Source organism: Gymnoscopelus microlampas, assembly GCF_963454915.1.
Source record: "Gymnoscopelus microlampas genome assembly, chromosome: 2".
NCBI classification, from domain to species: Eukaryota; Metazoa; Chordata; class Actinopteri; order Myctophiformes; family Myctophidae; genus Gymnoscopelus; species Gymnoscopelus microlampas.
Window position 1 is genome coordinate 22,654,578 of NC_139939.1, and position 25,454 is coordinate 22,680,031.

Genomic DNA, 25,454 nt, shown 5'->3' on the forward strand with positions numbered 1-25,454 from the left:
GCCATACTCTTCCTGCCAGCTCTTATACTAATAAACCTGACATTTATTTTTAATCAACACCTGCTTGGTGACTCAGTTATATTGCGGCGCTGAGGCAGGGTTTAACATGTTGTGATATTGGCTGGGATTGTTTGAAAGCTAAGCCCCTAGTTTGTTTAGTGTGCTAGTTTTTAATTTCTGTCCTTTCCTCTGTCATTTGGTGTGTTCACAAGCATGGTGAGAGTGTCCTGAGCAGTATTATATGCACAGGTTTTGTTCAGTTTTCCCATGCTTTTACTTTCACCATGCCTTTTCTATTATCTGAGGCAATCCTGCGTGGAGTCTAATCTCTGGCTTGCTTTTCAGGGCCACTTGGTCTTCTAGGGCCTAGAGTCCTAGAATCTAGGCTAAGGTTGATAAACGTTTAGCATTTTAAAGTTGCCTTGAGCTTGGCATGCCTCACTGAAGACCGTTAGGCACAAGGAAGTTTTAATAATTAATATAGGGACTGAGGGTTACTCAATACCTTAAAAATGTTGTACTGTGTCTAAGGGTAACACTCTGGGATTTAATTTGTGTTAATTCATGCTTGCATGTGTGAAAGGTATGGAAGATATTTTGAGAGCTTTGCACAGTAGCTGTGTGCAATAGCTTGGTATAAGGCTGGATATGATGTTTTCTTACCCTACATATACATACACACGTTATTTTGCCAGCAGGGAAGACGGTATGATCTTGTTTTGGGGGCAAAAAAAAACATTTGCTTGCATCAACCTCTAGTTGTTTATGACACGTTATGTTATATAAATGTAACAATTGCATTGTTCTTTGTGCCGTGACTATTCATAGTATAATTATAATTTATTGATAGTTAGGAAGCAAATGGTCCCTTATAGGTCTGTAACTCTGAGAGTGTACAAATGGAACCAAATGGACCCTTACGAGTACATTTGGTTCCATTTGTACACTCTCTGAGCTATGGGGTCCTTGAAATTAAAAAGTTTCAGAACTAGTGATGTAGGTTGATATTGACGCGGTAGTTTCAGGTCACCAGCCGTGCCTACCCAGATATGAGGACTCCGGTGTGGATCTGTAGCCCTGTGTGGGGGAACGGGCTGACAAGCTGTGTGTAGGGGAGCCAGGCAGACTCTCACTGGAGGAGAGAGAGCGGTTCAGGGAGGACAGGCTGCGGCTGGTGTGGAGCAAGTTGGACTGCTTTGTGATTTTGCGGAACAAGGAGTTACGCTTCTTACTGCCAGGGGAGAGACAATGGGAAGAAGACAAAGGAGATTGTTCAAACCTGTCAATGTTGTCAGTTATGGCGCAAGACAAGTGTCATGGCGTGTGCTTAAGAAAATGGTATAGACATAATTTGTTGTTACGTGAGGCCTGCTGTGCCATCATTAACGACAACAAGTAACAGTGTGGGACACAACATCCTACCTCTCCTGTCCGTCCTTGGCTACGGTCCTCTTGTTTCGCCGAGCCATCTTACCCTTGTAGCTGGCCTTGCGGGCTGGACCCACCTTGATGGACGTGTTCTCAAAAGGCGTGGTGGTCACTGTCACCTTGTTCCCACTCTGTAAGATGAATTAATAATATAATAAATAACTTATATAATAATAACAAGAAGGAGACAAGTAACGTCGGTAGACTATACATTTAAGACGATTTATTTTACAAAACACTGACTCAAAAGATGTATGTGTTGTTTTAAATCCGTCACTCACGTCTTGCCCAATTTCTCATGGAAAAAAAAGAGGGATATGGGGCACACCCTAAAGTTTAAGTATTTAACTACGATACATGGGCCAATAATCATGCACTGTATGCTCGCCTCATACTATGTGTATATGCCTTACCTTGAGAATGAGTTCTACGACTTCAGTGTGGACCAGACCATGGACAGACTCCCCATTGACATGGGTGATGAGGTCACCAGCACAAAGGCCTGCTTCCTGAGCAGGGCCTCCGTCCTCCACGTGCTGCCATTGAACCAGAGACATAAGCACAACATTGTAGCGTCAATACAGGAATTCCCATGGCCATGAACAGTCAAATCAATACATTCTAACTGTTTTCATTTTCATATTAAAGCAAGAGAATTCAGTGAATGCAGATAATCTACACCTTTCAAAATGGGTTAGAGGATGAAAACTGTGCCTCCTACTGCTAAGAGACCATGTGGCCTTCTTTTCAGTAGCTCTCATTCCCCAACATATCCCACATTCTTTACTACTATTTAAGGATAGACCTCCAACTCAGGTTAAAATGTTTGCTTGCAAAGCCGTTCCCTGAAAAACTCTAAACAAAACATAATCCTTTTTGCTTAATACAGTGTTACTGTATGTTACTAACATACAGTAACAACCCTCTCACCCAAACGATGTGATGTACACTGTAGATGTCGCTGTCTCCGATGTAAACCCTGATGGCCCTGAGGGTGAATCCGTATTTCTTCCCAGAGCGATGGATGGTGATGGGGGAGCGCAGTGCGCTGACGGACGGGCAGAAGTCTCGACTGGGGGAAGAGTCACGGGACGAGGGGTTGGAGGAAAGCGAGCGGGGGGACATGGGGCTTGCAAGTGGGGAGTATCCGCCATGTTGCTCCACTGGAGACAGGGGAGAACACGTGAAAAAGAGAGGAAAAATATGGGACAACAAATTAGTGAAATATCCCACAGGCGTGAAGACGTGTTGTTCTAGCGTCGCGTACCTGCTGGTATGCTGACTGACAGGGCGGTGGCGGAGGCTGACTTGATGACCTTGGCTCTGGAGTTCCGCTTTTCCCCCTCCCCTCCTGAAAGTTGCTGGTGGCGCGCCCTTCGGAGGACCAGGTCGTTTGTGGCCCGCGATCCCATGGTGTCGTGCGGAGGCGCCACAACGTCACGACTGGCTACCACCGGGCCCGGGGCTGACGTGGTGGCTATGGCAGCTCCCACTGTGTCCCCTGCTCTAGTTGGCTTGTCTGTGAAGAAATAAACACATGTGGCTCTTACTTATAACCTGAAACGTTACAAATGACTCACCTGCCTACTTGCTCAGCGGTAGCCATCTAATGAGCTATTATGGTGTGCTTTCTCACCTCCTCCAGTCGACTGCTTTATCTCTCTTTTACTCTTTATCACTCCTTCTCTTTATCACAACCTTTTCTCTCTCGTTACTTTCTGCCTCTCCGTCTCTTTTCTGACTCCACCGTTTCCTAACCACTCTATGTCACTCCCACTCTTTCTCCCCTCCCTGCCAACCCCGACCTCATCTTCCTCTTCTCCTTCCCTCACCGACTCCATTGGCCTCTTTCAGACTGATCCTCTGCTCCAGCAGACAGGGCGAGGGGACGTTGAACCCATCTAGGGACGTCCCACGGGCCTTCACTGGGGTCTGCCGAGACAGGGGGTCTGGGTCTCCTTCCAGTGGTGAGGCGAACCGATGTGTGTCCATCAGGGCGGAGAATCTGCGTCGAGCCCCGAGGGGAGGGCTGGAGTCCCCCTCCATGTAAAGGGACTCGGAGCATGACAAACGCTTCCTACGAGGGAGGGACATAAACACGGCCATACACAACAATAGTCATTTATCAAATGTTAACATTCTGATTTCCAATACCTTTTATAAAAACACAGAGTATAAGATATTTTAAAGAGGAACTACTATTACCTTTCATAGCAATGAAAGGTATTGGTGATTAATAACAATTGGGGCATGATAACTAGCAAATGTATGGTTATTCACCTCTATTCTATTTTTCTCTTTTGACAATACCCAACAGAAAGATTGAACAAGAAATACTGAACCCAAAAACTTAACCAAACATAAAAAGTAAGCAATCATCAAAAAGAAAACAGCTCTACAACTAACACTATCCCATACAGCCTGTTCTTGAGATATAAACCTTCACACTTTGTTTGGAATAAACATCAAATTGGTTGTTTGTTCTACTCAGTACCACACTTGCATTGAGGTGTTATTAATCATATTAGACAGATTTGATCTTGTGCTATGGCCATGTACATTTCTAATAAAACTAAGATATAAAAAACAAAAAGCAAACTAGAAGCTGTATCACAAACAATGCTCCATTACAAGAGCCAAGAAACTCCACCTTGAGCCCAAAATGACTTCTGTTCAAGGTGGCTTTACCCATAACATTAAATCTCATGCCATTCAGTCAACAAAATGATGCATGTTCTTCTTTCTTTTTTTTTAATGAAGGAAAACTGTTAGTATTTGTATTGTCTGTTTAATATTTTTCTCTGGTTAGCTCCTGTTGCAAGTTCCGGTTGCTGTTGGATCTGTTTCTACTTTATTATGCTGGTTGAGCTATTTGACAGTGGAAGAAGAAAAGGCTGCATGAGTGGGTGGGAGGCCTGAGTCATAATCCATGGTGCATTATATGTTTGTCTTTGTGGTCACCAAGGAAGGACCGAATCTGCACTCAGCCTTTTTATTGAAAATTACCTTCAAATGTACTGCATTCCTTATGTCAGCGAAATCAGCAAAATTATACACACGATACAAAACTGTCAAACATTATTAGCTAATCCTAGGCATGATTATTTGGGTTTGGGGATAAGAAAGTTTATCCCATGATGGAAAACAACAATACATCTTTTATTTATTTTCTAGTTTATTTATGAGGAATCACAAGAACAGACATCCACAGACGCTTTCTACAAAGGACATGGACAGCAACACCATAACTTCACTTTAGAAGGTATAAGTAACATTGTTGTATCTACTGTACATTCAAAACTCCTACAGTTACTAATGATATTCTTTTCCTGAAACTAAAGCGCTCTCTTGTTGTATAATTCTAATTTCCATAATGCATTATCCATGAAGAGAGAACAGAACCAGTGTTTCCCAAAGGAGAATGCTAAAGAGTCATGTAAGCTAATACAGTACCTCTTCTCCTACTTGTAATCATAATAGGCCTTTACACACTGGATTTGACATTGACACAAAATTATCATTTCAATTAGAGTCTCATATACATATTCTATACCTATATTGTATATAGAATAGAGTTTTCAAACTGTAATGATGTGTGATACTGTGCTTGACTAAAAATGAGAACTCTCATTATGGAAAAACTTCTAAACACTCTGCTGCACACCTCTTTAACACACGCACGCACACACGTCATACCCTTTCAATACATAATACCACTCACATTTCAGGTGACCCAGTCCTCCAGCTCTTGTCCCTCATGCCAAGGCTTCCCAGACTCTCCCTCTTGGTCACCTTGTCCTCCCTGGGTCCTTTATGTTCCCTTCGGTTCACAGAGGATGGAGCTTTCTGTTCCAACTGAGACAACTGTTCCATACTGCTGTACACCTTCAGGGGGAGACAGAGAGGGGGACACAGACGAAAACAAAGATGATAATTTAGCCTGTGTGCATACTGTGCAGCAGTTGCGGGCAGTGAAATAAGCCTTTACACTGTTAGCAACAACAGCAGGTTCCATGAGCAGCAAATGTTTGAGGTTGAAATACTTAAGTGAGTATGCATGTGTTAACCACTTAAACCCTCACGTCCCAATTCTGGGCATGTCATCATAGGCAAACATTCAGCTTGTAGATCAGCATTTTCCAGGCAATAAAAGATTGAAGAGGGGGAAAAGGAGGGGACCAAGTATAGACCCTGGTTAACAAAGTATACAGGGTTTAAGTGGTTAAAAAGTGAAACTACCATGCTGAAATGCTGTAAAGCTTTGTAACTTTCATCTGGAGGTGGAAGGTTGGATTGGAGGTGAAGAGGGTAATGTTGAGAAGGTTGCTGGTTTGATTCTCTTTACTAACAGCAAGGCACATTTCAGTTGAGAACTGTTGGGTGGCAGATATCACTTCTGCCCATTAAAAGCCCTGTTATACTTGGTTGCATGCTGGTGTCGCACAACCGGAATAGCGATCTACATTGTAAATCGTCTATTTTCGGTGCGCGCCGCACAGCCAAGTATGCATCAGGCATAACACTGTCAAAGTGCCCTTGACTAAGGTACTGAAAATGAAACACAAGACTACCCAAGAGGACCTGCATTGCAGGCAACCCTGCAGGCTCACTTCACTTGATGAAATGCATATGTAGCAAACCGTGTTAGCTAAAAGAGAAAATTCTCTGTCCGTTTTCCTTATTCTGATAAGGAAGAGAGAAACCCTGTGCATCTATTTATCTTACAGTATGACTTTAAATCGCATATAAGCTGACATTGACAATTTTAAATAGGATTTACATGATCTTGTTAAAAACAAATAATCCTAGTTTATACAGTATCCACAGACACTCACTTAATAGTGTATTGCTTTCAATGCCATCTCCAGCTATCTACAATGTGCATTAATATTATGAACTGACTCCATAAAACCAGCATCATTATGGGTGTGACCTTTATATGGCAATGCGTGCAGAGAGTGACTGAATCGATTTGACTCACTGCACATAAGAGTAGCATAGTGTATCAGCATATATGTTTAACGTAATGTTTCAGTGTGTGGTCACGTTCATGGACACACACGCAGACACACACAGAGCTATTGAAGCAGCGACTCATTAAGTGCAAAATAAGATGTGAAAGCAAAGTCTTGAGGGTGAGTACTACATGTATAGCCTGCGATGAAGAGGTTTATGAAAGGTAAAGAAAAAAGATTCAGCAGTGCACCATGGAATTCTATTTCATAATATACAGAATACTAGCAGTATGGAATGGTATTTAGACAAGGGGACAATGACAACCATAAGTGCTTGTGTGTGAGTGTGTGCATGTTTGTGCGTGTGTGTGCTATTTTAAATAGTATTATGTGCTCATGTTTGTATAATAGACACTTATACTGTAGGACCATTCAAATGCAATAGACACTTAATTCTATATGTGTCTTTACTGAGAAGCAAAGGTCCCTTCCATTATAGTGTCGCTGTAATTGAGCTAGGCCCATCAATTCAAGATTTCATTTACCTAAGAGCTGAACTGAAATAAACTAGAAGATCTGTCATCTGCCAGTGGTGAGAATTAAGACACCATGAGGCATGTTTAAACAAGATTGAGAGAGTCTATAGCCTCACTAGCGGACCCTAGAGGCAGTGCTTCCCCTTGCAAACCAAAGTGGTTGAAATGAGGGAAGAAAAAAAGGAAGGAAGGTTATTATTCGTGCCAGTATATACTATATCATATATTCACAGAAGGATTAACTCCAACGCAATGGGGAGCGTAGAAGAGAGGTGAAGAAGAGAGTGCAGGAACGTGTCACGAGTGATTTGTGACAGAAGGGTACAAGGAAGTGAAAGGGAAGATGTACTGTATGGTATTGAGACGGTAGTGAGACCAACGAAAAGACAGGAGGCAGAGCTGGAGGTGGCAGAATTGAGGATATGCTACGATTCTCATTAGGAGTGACAAGAAGGGAAAAGATCAGAGATGACTATATTAGAGGATCAGCCCAGGTTAGAAGGTTGGGGGATAAAAAGAGAGAGAGGTGGTTTAGACATGTGCAGAGGTGGGATGAGGGGTATATTGGGAGAAGAATGCTGAAGATGTAGCTGCCAGGCAAGAGGAGAAGAGGAAGGCCAAACAGGAGGTTCATGGATGCGGTGAGAGAGGATACGGAGGTGGCTGGAGTGACTGAGGAAGATGCAGAGAACAGAAGCAGATGGAAACGCTGTGGCGGCCCCTGATGGGAATCAGCCGAAAGAAGAAGTCTGAAGGATTAACACATATTCTAAACAACAACAAAAAGCTCTGAAGTAAACTAAAAAAGTTCTATAATTAAAAAACTGCATTCAGAGGGGCGGCCGTAGCTTAGTGTGTAGAGGGGTCGTCTGGTAATCAGAAGGTCACCGGTTGGTCCCCCGCCACACCCAGTATGCGCGTCAAAGTGTCCCTGAGCAAGACACTTAACCCCTAACAGCCCCAACACCCCTCTCCCCCAACCCCCCGAGTGCTAATCACAACCATCTGAGCAGCCCTCAGCCCTCAATAGAATTTCCCCGTGGGGGATTAAAGTAAAAAAAAAAACAGAAAACTAAATGTAATTTCGATTTTCATGGCAATCAACCCATTTGATTTTTAGATAACTTGTGTGCGAGTGGAAATTTTGGCCTAAAAGTGGCACTAGAGGAAATGCCATGGAGGTCATCAAATTTAGTAGAGGTCTAATTTCTTCTGCTGAGGAGCATGAAGGTGCACACTGGAAAGCAAATTACATATTAATCCAGCCAGTAGATTTCAAGAAATCTTGTTTAGGACCAAAGTGTTTTGGACAAACCAAAAAAGTGAAGAATTAATTCTCAAAAAGAAGTAAAAAAAAGATGAAAGTGCCTAGTTTCTGTACAATTTAGCCTTATGTCTTCTACAAGACTTTACCTCCTTCCTACTGTCAAAGAACCTGACAAGTGGATGTGAAGATGCTTTGCCATTTTCTTATAAGGTGAAGAAGACAAACTATACCAGTGAGAAAATGTAAAAATAAAAATGTCAGAGACAACAGGTTGACAACGTGAGGAAAAAGCAGAAAGGCACAGGGCAAGAGTGAAATACAGACTTGCAAAGAAGCAAGCGAACAAAAAAAGAAGAGGGTGTCAGAAAGACAAATGTCTGACCTTACTGAAGCGAGGAGAGCAGGAGGAGAACTGTCTGATCTCCACTGGCTCGTCATCATTTGTGTCGTCCTCGTCATATACATTGATGTGGCGGTAACGCTCTGAGCGGGCTGGGAGAGGAGGTGAGAGAGACAGACAGACAGACAGACAGACAGACAGACAGACAGACAAACAGACAGACAGACAGACAGACAGACAGACAGACAGACAGAGACAGAGAGAGAATATTATTAACACTATTAAAAATCACACCTGTGTGAAGGTAGCGGCGCCTTTGATATATTTTGTCATAGATATTTGTTTCTACTAGAGAAACAATATTAAATCTCTGTCAATTTATTTCAAGGCTTCCATTGGAAGAATCTTGGACAGATAAAGTTAAATTGAGGATCTAACTTTAAATAACTTACCTAGAAGGAGACTTTAGCCAAATGAATAATAAAATGAAATTATTAGATATTTCTAGATATTACTCATTGTTTATTTAGTCATTGTTTATATAGACATCTAATTCTATATTCATGACATCATAGTGATGTCATGAATAGTAACATAGTGATGTCATGAATAGTGACCAATCAGAACGTTGGCGCACCTGACCAATCAGAACGTTGACGCACCTGACCAATCAGAACGTTGGCGCACCTGACCAATCATGACATCATAGTGATGTCATGAATAGTAACATAGTGATGTCATGAATAGTGACCAATCAGAACGTTGGCGCACCTGACCAATCAGAACGTTGACGCACCTGACCAATCAGAACGTTGGCGCACCTGACCAATCAGAACGTTGGCGCACCTGACCAATCAGAACGTTGGCGAGCCTGACCAATCAGAACGTTGACGCAAAAGCCAGGCATAGAGGGCTAATATCCGCTCTATACCTAAAGGTATAGAGCGGCTAGCGCCGCTAAAAACCCACTATTATAATCGTTTGAAACATGAGGGAAAGGACAAATCAGAACAACTAATCAAAACAAAAAATATGACTAGATCAAAACCATAGGACAAGACTCATCAAAAGATAACATTAGACAAAGCAATGCATAGGACTACACTAATCAAAATATAAGACTAAACAAAACAAAATGTGTCACTAAACAAATCTCAAGACAGGACTTAACAAATAAAAATAGAAGAACACTAAACAAAACAAAACATTTATCTAATTAAAAATCTAACCGTGAGACAAAACAAAACGGCACAACACAAATCAAAATATTACTTGGAAGAAACATTTAGAAAGCAAACTGTAACGTAGCAACAACATCCAAAGTACAGAGAGAGATAAAGAAAGAGTGGTAGAGAGGGAAAGAGGCAGAGAGACAGAGTGATAGAGAGACAGAGAGAGAGAATGAGATTGTACAAGACACATAATCACATCTCAAAAGATGTGCATTCTGAATGGAATGAGGGCATGAAGTTTTCTATTCTATTCTAGAGGGACTTATGCAGGCACAATGCGAACTTAATGTAAGTTTTCTGACTGCACGCACGCGCACTTGTGCATGCGCACACACACACACACACACACACACACACACACACACACACACACACACACACACACACACACACACACACACACACACACACACACACACACACACACACACACACACACACACACACACACACATACACTTACTGTCAAAGTAGCTGGTGTCCTCTTCTGACTCCAGGTGAGGAATGAACTCTGCTTTCTGTCTCAGCAGGCTGTTCCAGTCCAGCTCAGTGAAGAACGGATGCTGCTTCACCTCGAATGCTCCCCCTGGTAACATTTAACACACACAGTTTCAATGTCTCAATGGTGTACTTATACTGTATATTATGCTAATAATTACACTGGGGAGAGCAAACATGTGAAATTTCATGAATGAATAGTTGTGACCGGACACAGTGTAGTGGCTGAGACATTCGTCCCTGGAGCTACTAGGATTGAATTCTCACTGAGTTTCCTCTCCTATATACTGTATATCTCCCTCTATGCTTTCTTATCTGTCTCAATAAAGAAAACATATTCTTGACCACTGTCCTTAACCATATGAACTCTAGCGTCCCTATTCTGGTCATATCATAATAGGTCAACATTCGGTGAAAATAGGCAAACATTTGATGAAAATTGCAGTCCTCTGAACAAGCTCACAATGCATCATGACACAATGCATTGTGAGCTTGGGGCGCCAACGGCTGAGTTTTTAAGGCATGTACTACATACGCTCAGATGCCTGACAGCGAGTCCACAGGCAACAAAGTATAGGGTGTAAGTGTAAGTGGTTAAAAATAACACAGGTGGCGCAGTGGTAAAGTGCATCTGGCTTTGTCGAGCGTCTTTACGAACACAATTGGCTCGTGTTCGGGGGGGGGAAGCCGGGGCGAGGGAGATATTTGTCACTGCAGGTACTCCTACGGGCTGGGGGCGGCACCTGTCAGCAGGGAGTGTTGGGCGGGAAGAGTAGGACAGAGACTCTATGTCCTCCCGGTGGGGGCTCCTCACTAGCAGGTGAATCAGTAGGATACAACAGCAGTGACAACACACAAATGTTTGTGAGGAGGAATTAATTCGCATGACGACGAAGAAAAGGGGGTAAAAAAGCTAAAGCGCAAAATAACACAATTAACTATAGGCTCACAGTCATGGCCCTTTGGGTAGCTTTCAATACAATTGAATGCAATTTTGCATCCCTAATCAAATTCAATTGAATGCTTATTAGAAAGGATGGGACATTGCTGCCACCCGAAAACTGTCTGTTTCCAGAGTGTAGTACCTGTGCCCAGCCTCATGAGTGGGTTGGTCTGCAGTAAAGTGGAAATAAGGGCCTGAGCATCTGCAGGCAATGCATCATCTCCATCTGGCCACACAATATCATCTGGTGGAAATAAAAAAAGAGAGCAGAGTATCAGAGTGAAAAGGATGAAGCACTTCTCACTTCAATGTACTAGAGGGCAGTGGTTCTCAATGTAGGGGTCCGGGGACCCCCAGGAGTCCTTGAGGGGGTTCCAGGGTGTCCCCAGCAAACAAAAACAGCAAACATGGTGAGTTTGACTATTTGAGCGCATATCCATGCGAGGTAGCATGGCAATAGTTTAACTACAGAACATTTAACGTTTTTTTTATCTGACATTTGACTTTATCATTTTAAATCATTTTGAACAGTATTACTGTTGGTATGCAGGCTCCATCAACTAGTACGGATATTTGCTCTTATTTCATACTTTGGGTGAACTAAGAGGAAAATAGCTGTCTCACAGTAAACACTGGATTTGTAATACTAGGACCTTTTAACAATGTCATATTTAAATGATGTTATAGTTGCTCTCCTAACCTGTGATGACCTGTCCAAACAGTTCTTCTGGAGTGTCACCGAAAAAGGGCACACAGCCCACCAGGAACTCGTAGAGGATGATGCCCATAGCCCACCAGTCTACAGGCTTCCCATAGCCCTGACGAAGTATCACCTCTGGCGCAATGTACTCCGGAGTGCCACACACCTAGAGAGTATGGAAGACAAAACATCTGCTACATCTTACAACAGTAAGCATGTAAATAAATACATAAACTAATATCGGTAGTGCTAAAGTAACTCCTTAAGGGATTACAAAGGCAAAGCATATCGATATTATTCAACTGGGTTGAATCTTTAGAGTATCTGAATTTGTAATCAACATTTCTCCATTGCTCCAGGTAGCCCATGCCTACATTTCATTCACAAATGATGGGTCTCAAGATGACAATTTCCATAATCAGTAGTTCTGATATCACTAATGTGCTGTGCTGTGCGTGCGTGCGTGCTGGTGTAGCTACAGACATCATCCTGTCTGAATGAGAAATTTCTTCCCTAATCAAACATTCACATGATGATGAAAGCAAAGCCATGGACTGTTTCACCTGCAGATGTGAGTGGAATTACAAACGAGCCAAACAGATGTCTGCTGCTGGATGGCAGGGGGGACACATGTGTTGACCTGATTAATTATGACTAGATTAATTCAGTGCGTACATCCTAACTGTAATTGCAAAATGGGACTGTGAGGGGCATAATGACCATTAACGATTCACTAATTCAGTACAGGAAGCATTGTGATGCTGTCTTCATTTCTGAAAATCGTTTGTAAACCGCATGAACCCTAGCTTCATATTATGCCATAATAGGTGAAGATTCAGCGAAAAAAAGCGAAGACTTGACTTGACAAAGAATGGCAGATCTACAAGGTATCTATTTTCGGCAAAGACATTTGGTGTAGAGGGGGAAAATGAGGGGATTAAGTATAGACCCCTGGGGGACAAGTTATAATTAGGCACCGCTTTTAATATTAAAACCTATGGTACATGATTGAAGGCCCAGAGTATGTACTGTACACCACCCATTAGGAGTTGAACCACATTGGATTCCAATGTCTCTGAATAAAGTTTCATCACAGATTAACATGAGAGCTATCATGTATTCTGTTTGCTAGTCAAGTACTGTGCTTTCAGGAGTATACAGGTTACACCGTAAAACCGTCAGTGGTAATTTTACTCAGAGTACACACTGAGAGTACACAAATGGTTACATTTACATTCTCAGCATTACTACATTACCTGTTTATCCAGGAACTCCCTGGCATCTTTCTCTATGTGTCCTTCATACAAGTTGGTGGTGAGACTCATAAGGCCCATCTTAGAAAGGCCAAAATCTGTCAGCTTGATGTGGCCCATGGAGGTGATCAGCAGACTAGATAGAGATAGAGACGCAACAGTTACAATATTATATAAACATAACATTCCTAAACCAACTTCATATGGACTTTAAGACAATACCATATATCAGATACTGTCGAATACATGACTCTCTAATAGAGACCAGACCATGTACTGTCGCAATATTCTTGATCTGTCTAATCATTTCTTCTCTTAACCACTTTCACCCTGGTATCCCAATTTTGGGATCATTATAAGGGGCAAATGTTCAAAGATTTAAAAACGTATTTTCTATTACATTTGTATTTCAAAAATAGGGAAAGTAGCAGATCTACAAGCTCACAACCCATAGCGATGCAATGCATTGTGAGCTTGTGAATCAGCTAGTAATACCAAATACGTACTTGTCAGGTTTGAGGTCTCTGTGGACGATGCCATAGTTGTGCAGGTACTCCAAAGCTAGAACCGTTTCAGCAAAGTACATCCTTGTGAGCTCCACAGGTAGCGCCCCAATGTTCTTCAACAGAGTGGCACAATCACCTCCTAAGAGAAGAGAAAAGAACACCTACTGGTTATTGCCAAGTCAGAGCCTTGGGTTATTTGAGTTGCTTTCAGGAGACCGGGCAGCAAGCATCCTCCTGTGCGATAGTATTTGACAGTAGGAATACACAGTAAATCCTAAATGTAACTCTCAGAGTTGAAATGAACACTGAGGATTGTTACTGTGTAGAGCAGTGGTTCTCAACCAGTGGTGCAGGGACCACCAGTGGTCCTTGCGGGGGCTCCAGGTGGTGCCCAGCTAGATGATGGAGAGTTGGTGGTAACCAAATGGACCCGTATAGATCTTGAGAGTGTAAAATGAAACCAAATGGACCCGTTTCATTTTACTGTCAAGAGTTAAATGGACCTTGATATGAAAAAGGAAAACCACTGGTGTAGAGAAAGAAAAGATGGATTGCAGTACAGAAAGACTGGACTGCTGGCAGACAGCTGGAAGCTGGTATTTGAGCCTCCACTGCAGTAAACGGTAGGTGATGATGTGATTCACACATCAACATGGAGTACACCTGGCCCTTGCATGAGTTAACCCATTAAGATCTGAGGCAGATTCTACAAATAACTTCTAAATCAGTGGTTCTTAAACGTTTTCGTGCTAAGGACCCCCAAAATGATAAATATATGTATTATTTATTGGTTTGTTAACTATTAATTTTGGAGTGATACTACATGTGTTCAGGTGCCTGTCAGATTGTTAGACTACGCTGCACCGCAAGTCTAAGATGTAAAACATTTGCGGAGCTGACATGAGATTTCAGCGGTGGGTACGCTCACGTCAAAGTGGCGACGGATTGATGAATGCCGATTGCTGCGTTGAGATTGGCATATGCCAATTTTTCAGTCTGAGCAAGTTTGATAAATGAGTGTCAATATCTATGCCCAAGCCGCATAGATATAGTGTTTCCTGCACAGGAAACCTGGGTTAAAATCTCGCGAAGGACATAAATCTTATAGATTGCAGCTTTAAAAGAATAGCAGAGCATTTGTGAGTGTTTGTTCCCGTTAGTTCTGGGCCTGTTATCCTCACTGCCTGCTCCTACCCCACACGTCTGGCGGTGTCATCATGAATGAGTCACATACTGTACAAACGTACCCTTCATGCCTGAGTGCGTCTGTAAGCTAGCAGCTAATAGAAGAGTTGCTGCTGCAGTTGGAGTCATGTAGCTACATGGAACTGCCCTCGAGGAAATAGAGTTCAACAAGAGAAGTAGATGGATACGGCTGTGAAACAACTGAGCTTATTTCACCATGAAATACTATGACCACAGGAGGCAATTTAACTCAATATGACTTCTTAGGCTGACTTTCTTGGTGAAATAGGAGCAGTTCAAACTGTCACCTTCTGAAGATCAAAGATAGTCTGAGCAATTGCTCTCCCTATATTTCACCCTATTGATTTCATTCATTTATCTGATACTCTGACATCCGTCATGCTGAGGGTCAAACAAGGACAAGAAGGACATTTAAGACACTCAAAAAGCACAAAAGTAGAATCATTATACAATCCCTAACATTACAAGGATCCAACTCATAAGGCCCAGAAATAAGATAAGAGGAACAAATATTTCTGCATCCCTAGAATAAACAAATAAACAATAAATGTACAAATATGATATGATTTAATTTGAGCCTATATTTAACAATAAATTGCCCCTTAAGGGTACATGGTTCCATGTGTACTCTCTATGAGTTACAGACCCATTTTGTTCCAAATTATCAATCATTTAGCTGGGGACCCCCTGGAATCCCGTCAAGATCCCCTAAGAGTCCCCGGACCCCACATTGAGAACCAGTGACACACACTTGATTGATGAGAATGGTGGAATAGATCTATTTTCATGCAACAACAGCATGATCAAGTACTAAGTTAAGAAAGGGGACAGGATGTTGTGATTCCAAAATGAAACATATTTATCTAAATTTCTTTAGGCATTTATCACAACCAAGACATAACCCAAATCTGTTGTAGCAAGGACACAGGAAACTCAAGTTGACACAAAATAAAGTCGGAGTGATCTAACACATCGAAAAATCTTCTAAATAGGGTGCCAAGCACACCCAGTACATCCATCCAATAATATCCGTTACAACCGAGGGGGAGCAGAACGGGAAAAAATGGACAGAAAAAGCTCAAGTTACCACAAACAAATAAAAGTGGAATAATCAAGAAAGCACAACCTCTAAAATAAGATGCAGACCAAGTTGAGGACATCCACCAAATAACATCCCCTCAAAACCACTTACCCTCCACATACTCCATGACCATGCAGAGGTGCCGTCGAGTCTCAAACGAGCAGAACATGGAGACCACGAAGGGGTTCTCAGCGAAGGTGAGGATGTCCCTCTCCACGAAGGCCTGCTGGATCTGGTTCCTGAGGATCAGGTTCTGCTTGTTGATCTTCTTCATGGCAAAACGCTGACGCGTCTCCCTGTGCCGCACCAAATAGACAGCCCTGCATGAAAGGAGAGAGAGAGAGAGAGAGATACAGACGGAGAGTGAGAGAGAGATGGAGAGACAGAAATACAATGCAGACAGAAAGAGGTTATGGATAAACCTTTGAAGAACTTGCAGAGAGAGAGGGCATCTGGCTGGCACAGGGGTAAAGTTTAAAGAACACATTTGGTGGTGTTCGTGTTCCTGTCACTGCATTAGCAACTCCTGGCTGGTTGGAGCGCCTGTTCAGCAGGGAGCGGAACTGAGAGGCACAGCGTGTTCCTCTGCACAAGTTACAGTACACCCCCAGCGAAACTCCTCACTGTCAGGCAGTGTTGATTTCCGTCGACTAAAACTATGACGAAAAATGTTCGTCGACTACCTTTTTCCACTGACTAAATAAAAACTAAGCTATGATGACTAAAACTAAGACTAAATATTTTGACAATTTCGTCGTCAAATAAAAACTAAAATGTTAGGGAGAAACTAGTGAAGAAGAGATCCAGTAGAACTAAGACAAGTTATTTTATGTTTGGTTGCGCTCGGGTGTGATTGGCTATTTTCAGCATGCAACCAAGTGTAAAATCAGCCATTATGACGCCATCAAGGCCCGCCAAAATACATTTTAGTCGACTAAATCAACTGTAGATTTAGTCAACTAAAACTAGACAAAAACTAAAACATTTCAGATGACTAAAATATGACTAAAACAAAATGGATCTTTATTCAAAAGACTAAGACTGAAACTAAATCAAAAGTTGCTGTCAAAATCAACAGTGCTGTTATGTGAAAAGAAGCCATGACTTCATGTGCATCAGAGGAGTATGGAGATATACTCCTTCCCCAGACCAACAGCGGGGATTAGCAGCAGCAGGGACCATGTTATAGTAAGATCATTGTTTCAGGGGATAGGCATAACAACTACATTCAGGAATACTATATTCGTCCTCCATTCAGACAGATTGTATACAGTGCAGCTGATTACATTTAAGATTTAAGCAAGACTGTAGGCAAGGCAAGTTTATTTGTAATAGCACATTTCAACAACAAGGCCTTTCAAAGTGCTTTACATAAAACATTAGCCACTTGAACGCGAGCATCCTTATCCTGGGGGGAACATTTGCCGGAAATAGCAGATCTACAGGCGTTGCTTGTAAATTTGCAATTTTACCTGAAGAGGGGGAAAAGAGCGCACCAAGTACAGTGCCAACTAAGGTCTGTTTTAATAAGTACAGAATGTAGTGGTTAAGCCTTAAGATGCCAAGACAGAGCAAAATAAACACATTAAACAATGTGTTTAATATAGAAATACATAACATTTCTTACCCATATGCTCCATTGCTAATCAACTTGATGGTCTGGAAGTCTTCTTCTTCTGGTGGCTTGAATGCTTTCCCTTTTCCCTGGTCAAATAACCAAAAGAAGAAAACAAACGTTAAAATATGTTATTGTTAACAATGGAAGTAGTTTACTCGTTTAGCTTAAACTTTTGAAAGTTTTGTGGATTATCGGTTGACTTTGGTTCCGGTTGTGTGTGAGTGTGAGTGTGAGTGTGAGTGTGAGTGTGTGTGTGTGTGTGTGTGTGTGTGTGTGTGTGTGTGTGTGTGTGTGTGTGTGTGTGTGTGTGTGTGTGTGTTACCTCTGCTGAGTCGTCATCATAGCTATCATAGCCTTCAAGGCTCACGAGATCTGGAATGAAAACGTGTCGAAAACAACATATTAAAACATTTTCTCACTTTTTCACAGTAAAATGCTTGGCCTTACAACAGCTGCTACAGTGAGATAGAATGTAATTTGCGGTGGCGTAAACATCCTTTGCAAAACCACTGTTCAAATTTTAAAACAGCTAAAGGGCCAAATATGTCAAATAACAGATAAAGAAAAACGAAGGAATGAAACTGGCTTCCCCCTGTTAATTGTTCGAGTCTCTTTCTGCCCTCTGCTTTGCTTTGTATTCCTTCCCTCCCTCTACTCTCTGAGAAATCCTTCAAGTCTAATTCAGTGGCAAAGCTTTATTGGTGTGACATCTATTCTGAGATGCACTGATTACATTTCTACTCTGCTGAAGGAGTGAAAATAGTATAACAAATAATTATCTTTGGAGAGGCGGTGTTTAGCCAGTCACAGCGTGTTCACTTAAAAGCCTCAGTGGATAAAGAACCAGGTGGTGTTGAACCGAGAAATTAGAGGAAACGTCTTGCTTGCTTTTAACGTGACATTACATTGAATAATAGAAACAAAACTGGTATTGTCAACATTATCTTCGGGGAACAAGTAAAACTGTGTGTGTGTGTGTGTGTGTGTGTGTGTGTGTGTGTGTGTGTGTGTGTGTGTGTGTGTGTGTGTGTGTGTGTGTGTGTGTGTGTGTGTGTGTGTGTGTGTGTGTGTGTGTGTGTGTGTGTGTGTGTGTGTGTGTGTGAGAGCTGTTTATAAGCTGTTTATAAATTATAGTTCTGCTGTCAGCAGAACTATAATTTCTTCCTGAATACTGAGAGAAAAAACTGCAGTGGTTTATCGTGAATAGTCATTCCATGCCATTTAGCCCATCACCTAATGAACAGCTCTGGATGGATTAGAGTGGGGGAGGAGTTGAGCACATGTGAATTAGTGCCATCTGAGACATGATGATTAATGAAAGACAGTGATCCCACTGCACAGCCAGACAGTCTGAACTCTAGTCTGTATCTCAATGAATCTGCATTGGTTGCACATCCAACACATCACTAGATACTAGGGGTGTCACAATGTATCCTGCCACAAAACATTGCACTTAAAACATGATGTTTTACAGAGACAAAAGACTGTATCGCAATATTACACATTTATAATAATAATAACAATGATGATGATGATGATAACAATAATAATAATAATAATAATAATAATAATAATAATAATAATAATAATAATAATAATAATAATAAGGGTAATAATAATAATAAGGGTAATAATAATAATAATATTTTATTGATTGATTGATTTTTTTGGTGAAAGTTACATAAGTGGATATGGTGTGTGATATGAAATTAGAGCTTACCACAGACACTTTGAGTTTATTAAATGTATTATCAACTCAGATTCCAACACAGAAAAATGAAGATGATGGGCAATGGACCCTTCGCTAAACTCCACCCCAAAAGTGATTGTCCAATGCCATCTTAGCAACCGTTGTTAGCCTGGCATTGGTCTGGCAAGCTTTCGTCACCTGCCATAGCACACCCCCGCACACACACAATCATTTGTAACATGTGCAAGAATAGGAATACCACGATAACGCAATGGTGACTATGAACCACGTACCCAAACCCGTTGGAGGCTGCTTTTCCCAAGCTGAAATCTGCACTTAAACTGCAAGGCTGAATGGCTGTGTTGTTGAACACATACACAGCTTAACGTCAGGAAAGTTACACGACACGACTCACTCGCCAAGGTGGTGTCAATAATAGGCTACTAATCACCGCAATCGTAACAAAATTCAGAATCACAGCGCTGCCTGTTTCGGTTTCCGCATGTTAAATTAAATTAATTCATTTGTTTGTCTATTTATTAACTGCTACTGCAGTCTTACCCTGCGGTACATGAAAACTCCTGTAACAGTCATGGATCAACTTTAACCTGGTGTTTGCACTTTCTCCATTTACGGTTCGTACATCTATATAAACGTTCAGATTTCAAATATAAAGTGCTTACCCCATGGCCACGGATGTTAGAATTATGCACGGGACTCTCAAAAGTACCCGTATATTCTGTATTGTTCAATAAAAAGCATTTTAATCCGATCAGTGGCCATTGTCTCGTAATGTATCAGAGTGCAATACACCTACAAACCGATAGGGTCGCTCAGTTGAAAGCGCATGGAGAAAATGGCCACCGATCAGATTAAAATGCTTTTTATTGAACAATACGGATGATACGGGTACTTCTGAGAGCCCGTACATAAATGTATCCGTGGCCATGGGATAAGCACTTTATATTTGAAATATGAACGTTTATGTAGATGTACGGGCCATACATGGAGAAAGTGCAAACACCAGGTTGAAGTTCATCCATGACGGTCGTGACAGTCGACCGTCGTGTATCCATGGCTATTACACCCTCTAACATTTCCCATGTTTTTAGTTTATTGAAATAATGTCATGCACATTTGTCCAGTGCATACTGCAGGCCTTGGTGACTAGATTTAGAAGAGATTTTGAAGCTCTTGCTCCTGAAATGATCGATTATTTTTAAGGGGAAAAGCCATCATTTAACATGCAAGTCAATGGGTGAGAAGCAAAGTTTGCCAGCCGCTGCCAGGCCTGGGTGTGACTAACTTCGCACCACCAGTCACAGAGTGGAGTGGGTGGGGCTTAGCGAAGGGTCCATTGACCATATTCACACAGCGGCCATTTTACGTCATATTTGCGAGTTGGGAAGAAATGCCCGGGGTGGCATTATTTCATTAACGTAATAGCAAAATGGCCGCCGTGTGAATATGGTGAATGTTGCTGATAATTTATGCGATTCGATTATATTCCGATTATTGCAATTCACGATGCATTGCGATTCATTTACTTCCATTATCTTTTATTGATAATAAAAACAAATGGAAGAGATGCGTCACTGTCAACTGGAAGGTTATTTGCCAACATAAAAAAAAAATCAATCAACTTTTTTTGTAAAATAATACTGACTTATAACACTTCTCATTATTATGATAACCAACCAAAATCTAGCTGCTGCTCTGTGCAATTAGCAATATGATGATTTTTTTTTTTAAGAAAACATTTAGAAAAAAATAAAAATATTTGTATTTATTTTTTTAATAATCGATTTCTGACATTTGTGAATCTATTCATAATCGTCCATGTCAGCATCGCAATTACTCTATGAATCGATTTTATTTTCCACCCTACTAGATACAGAGCTTTTCTTTGTGTGCAATGCTGTAACACTCCTAATATCATTGAGTGAATTTATGTTTATGACAAAATAGCATATTGTCACACTTCATCACAAGTTATGTTTCCATACATACTTCCATACATAATTTATTAACCACATGAATGAAAACATAGGCGAATATACGGCTCACAGCGCGTTGTGTTGTGACACGTTGTGATGCTTGTATATCGGCAATTCTTTTAGATCGGCTATTTTTGAAAAAAGGTACTGTACAGGCCACTAGAAGACGTGGTCAACTAAGTGATTAAAATGTATTTCTTTCTTATTTCCTCCATCTCTCTTACCCTCTAGCGGGTCCCTGGTCAGTCCCAGCTGGTTGATGATGTAACGAGGGATGTCCGTCTTCATTAGTTGTCCCTCCTTGGCGTGATCTTCTGCTGCCTCCAGGAGATGGTAGAACTCCTCTGGGTTGAACTCCTAACATGGCGACATGAAAGGGAATGAGACAAACAAGCTAATAAATACCTGCATCTAGCCGACTGACCTGGTTGAGCTTGTAAAGTAGAATGGAAGAATTGTATATAGCTGGAGTGAATTTGTCTTACTAAAACAAAATAACTTTCCCCCTCTCTCATTTAACTAGAGGTAGGTCAACAAAAGGTTACAAGCAAAGGATTGATCACACAGAATTGGAATAAAGACTTCCTGGCTGTGTTCAATTATCTACTTCGGTGGTTCTCAAACATTTTCATGTCAAGGACCCCCAAATTGATTTTGTCAAGATCAGCTATTTTCGAATAGTCTAAAAATAAAATGGACCTGTTCTGGAACCCCCTCAATGACCCCTGGTTCCCTGGTCCAACCAGTGACCCTTAATGGTCATACTGACTCACATAACATTGTATGGGCAATCAATTGGCAGGGAACAAGTGACAAAGGCACTTAGAGTATTTCAAACAAAGTCTGACCACGTCTATCAACTTCAATGGACTTTAATCGTGGTTCACTGATTAGCACTGTCACTTCACAGCAAGAAGCTGTGGGTTTGAACCCGACTGGGGCCTTTCTGTGTAGAGTTTCTACGTTCTTCCCATGTTCATGTGAGTTTCCTCCCACACCAAAAGACATGAATGTTAGTGACATACTGGCATTGGCTTATACTGTAGCTGGAGTTGCTGGTCCCGTGGCACTGACCAGTGGCTGCTCACTGCTCGTAATAGTTAGCATGGTTTAAATGCAGGGGACAAATTGTGGGTAGAAAAATGTACTTGGTAACTAAATGAAACACACAAACATACTGTCACATAACATCATGGAATCCAACTAATCCCATCATGTTTAATCATAAAAACATATTTCATCTTTCCCTACCATGAGGGCATAGGCTTAATCCACTATACTGTAGCTATGGGGTTGCAACGTAAACACCATCACTGCTAACACAGCTAACTTTAAATTGATCCCCTGAAAACATCATTCTGCCTGATGAAGCTGCCCTTTAGTGCTGTCCTGTGGGTTTCTATTTCATTGCTGTTGCTAGTGAGGTGGAGGGGAATAACATTTTGATTAGAAAGCAGAGCCCCAAGCAGCCAGGGTCATTTTCTTCCTACACGTTTACTCTCTTGTATCTGCTAGCCTAGACCAGGGAAGAAATGAGCCTGAGAGAGGGAGAGAGAGAGAGAGAGAGAGAGAGTGAGAGAGAGAGAGAGAGACAGACACACAGAGAGACAAAGAGACAGACAGACAGACAGACAGACAGACAGACAGACAGACAGACAGACAGACAGACAGACAGACAGACAGACAGACAGACAGGCAGACAGACAGACAGACAGACAGAGAGGGGGGTGGATGAGAGGCAGAGGGAGATACGAGAGAGAGAGGGAGAGAGAAAGAGAGACGAGAGAGGAAGAGACAGAAAGAGAGATATTTATAGAGAGAATACAGAGGTGAAATAACCTTCCCTCTCTGATAACGTGCTCTGCTCTTGGATTATATTCCTCTGCTACCGGCCTCCAGACCATGTCTCAGACCAAATCAGACATGCAAACCCACCTGAATGCTAAGTAAAGTCCTTATAGACTTCACACAGCATGATGTGTTTGTTTTCTCTATAGTCCTCTGTAACGGTGCAACATTTAATCAAACTAATCCATGTAATCGATTACGAAAAATTAACGTTAATCGATCATATAAAAAAAAAACGATTAATAATCGGTACCTATTTTGGCTATGTCATTATGGGCAGAAATTTTCTAAAACTTTCCAAAATAGTGGAAGTAGATCAGCTATTTTTGCACAACACCGTTGAGCGACAAAGTATAAAATAGGCTTATGTTGGTAACCGATTCGTTGGTAACCGATTCGTTGAAGTATACCGTATATAACCTTCGATAAATCGAAAAAGCAATCGCTAGAATAATCGCTAAGTTAGTTGTAGCCCTAGTCCTCTGAAACCTATAGTACCATGAAGATGTAAAGTCCCCTCTACATTCTGCCTGACCCTATCAACCTCTCCGCCTGGTCGCCGTGGCAACTGAAAGACGAGCAGGCGAGTAGGGGGCGGGGTCGTGTTGGTGACAGACAGACCATCAATCAGCAGTGGTGGAATAAGTACTCTGATTTTTGAAGTAAAAGTAGCAATACTACAATATAGAAAAATACTCTGTTACAAGTAAAAGTCTTGTATTACATTTTTTTTTACCATTTCAGAATTTGTTTCAGATTTCAGATTGTTACATAACGTAACAATTATTAAAAGACAGAAATAAGTGCAGCTGAGAAAGGAAACCCTGGTTCTCACCTAAAATAAATAAGTAAGTAAACAGTAAGTTGAACATAGTAATCAAACATAAGACACGACAAACGACAACAGCTCTATTTCATATTTAGGCTGTTCGAAAATAGACGATCTACAAGCTCACAACGCTTGTAGATCTGCTACTGTAGAAACATATAGAAGATTTCTGATTAATTATAAAATATGCAAATGTAACTAAAGCTGTCAAATAAATGTAGTAGCCTGGCATGGACAGACTAATATCACTGCCCAGGGCTATCTCATTTTTAGCTCTGGCAGATTTGTCTGGTTTCCAGGCTATAAATGTAGTCAAGGAAAAAGTGCATTTGCCTCTGCGATGTACGTAGCGGAGTAGAGGTAAAAAAAAAAAAGTATAAATAAATGGCAAACTAAAAGTACCTTGAAATTGTACTTAAGTACAGTACTTGGAGTAAATATACTTAGTTACTTTACATCACTGTCAATCAGGGAGTGTAAACTCAGGTATAGGCCAAGCCTCCCCATGTATGGAGAGAAGCTATTACCACTAAGTGAGCGGCAGTGAGTTATGTACGCATCAACACAGCAAGGACACACAACTGCATCTCCCGAGTGGCTTGATGTACTGCCGTGCAGACTGACAAGTAGTGTTGGAGAGAGGAATCCTTCACTGCTACATGTTTACTTGGGGAAAATGTCCTGCATATATTTCACCTCAGCGGAAAAGCGCACAGTAGTTATGTGGAGAAGATGGATTCAAATGTCACGGCTTCAAAGATTCCACAACCTATGTTTCGTATGCGGTGCAGTACAGTATACTGCATCTGTTATGCATCCCATACAGGATGCTGTCATACTATATATAGACAAGCATGGCAGTATTACAAATGCGTAGATCTGAAAACACTGGTTGTTAGCAGCCATTCTGAAATGTGAAGCTCCTACCATTTGTGTTAAGCTCCTACCATTCGTGTTAAGCTCCTACCATTCGTGTTAAGCTCCTACCATTCGTGTTAAGCTCCTACCATTCGTGTTAAGCTCCTACCATTCGTGCGCCAATAACAAACTCTGTTTCATCGTAACATAGATCTTTTCCTCTTGACATCTTGATTTATATATTCCACAGATATCATGCAGTACACCTGTATGGAATCACATGCAACTATCTTTTCATTTACTACATCTGTAGTTTGTGTGCAGTCATTTCCCTATACAGGCCAATTCTATACCCTAAACAAAAGTTTGAAATCCACTGGTCTAACACACTGTTTCTCAACGTGTGGTTTGAGGGTGCCCCCAGGTAAATGAGTGATAGCAAGGAATGAAATGGACCCTTACAGGTCTGTAACTCCACTTATTACTCTTATGATCCTTTTTGAGAGCAATAACAATTTGAGCAGGAAGGCTCAATTCAGCACAGCAGCAGCCTCAGTTGGAGTATGGAATCTAATTTCACCCCTGCAACCTCCACCCACACCACCACGTCCTCCACCTCTAGCTCTGTGAAACCTCCTTGAGGGAGGGGGAGCAGTACTTGTACCCAGA

General features: G+C 41.5%; 1 protein-coding gene across 2 annotated transcripts in view; it reads right to left on the reverse strand.

Annotated features, from left to right (window-relative positions):
- Nucleotides 1-25,454, reverse strand: part of mast1a (microtubule associated serine/threonine kinase 1a) — a 78,388-nt gene that overhangs the window by 5,531 nt on the left and 47,403 nt on the right. For both annotated transcript variants that reach the window (XM_084041599.1, XM_084041598.1), the window contains exons 11-27: nucleotides 21,475-21,607; nucleotides 17,886-17,935; nucleotides 17,573-17,649; nucleotides 16,057-16,265; nucleotides 13,659-13,797; nucleotides 13,156-13,288; nucleotides 11,900-12,065; nucleotides 11,342-11,443; nucleotides 10,222-10,344; nucleotides 8,569-8,678; nucleotides 5,150-5,313; nucleotides 3,261-3,505; nucleotides 2,696-2,947; nucleotides 2,359-2,591; nucleotides 1,842-1,964; nucleotides 1,423-1,559; nucleotides 1,044-1,231 (exon numbers count right to left, since the gene is read on the reverse strand). In XM_084041599.1, the coding sequence (XP_083897725.1) occupies nucleotides 1,044-1,231; nucleotides 1,423-1,559; nucleotides 1,842-1,964; nucleotides 2,359-2,591; nucleotides 2,696-2,947; nucleotides 3,261-3,505; nucleotides 5,150-5,313; nucleotides 8,569-8,678; nucleotides 10,222-10,344; nucleotides 11,342-11,443; nucleotides 11,900-12,065; nucleotides 13,156-13,288; nucleotides 13,659-13,797; nucleotides 16,057-16,265; nucleotides 17,573-17,649; nucleotides 17,886-17,935; nucleotides 21,475-21,607 (2,584 nt within the window). The remainder of the gene's footprint in view (nucleotides 1-1,043; nucleotides 1,232-1,422; nucleotides 1,560-1,841; nucleotides 1,965-2,358; nucleotides 2,592-2,695; nucleotides 2,948-3,260; nucleotides 3,506-5,149; nucleotides 5,314-8,568; nucleotides 8,679-10,221; nucleotides 10,345-11,341; nucleotides 11,444-11,899; nucleotides 12,066-13,155; nucleotides 13,289-13,658; nucleotides 13,798-16,056; nucleotides 16,266-17,572; nucleotides 17,650-17,885; nucleotides 17,936-21,474; nucleotides 21,608-25,454) is intronic.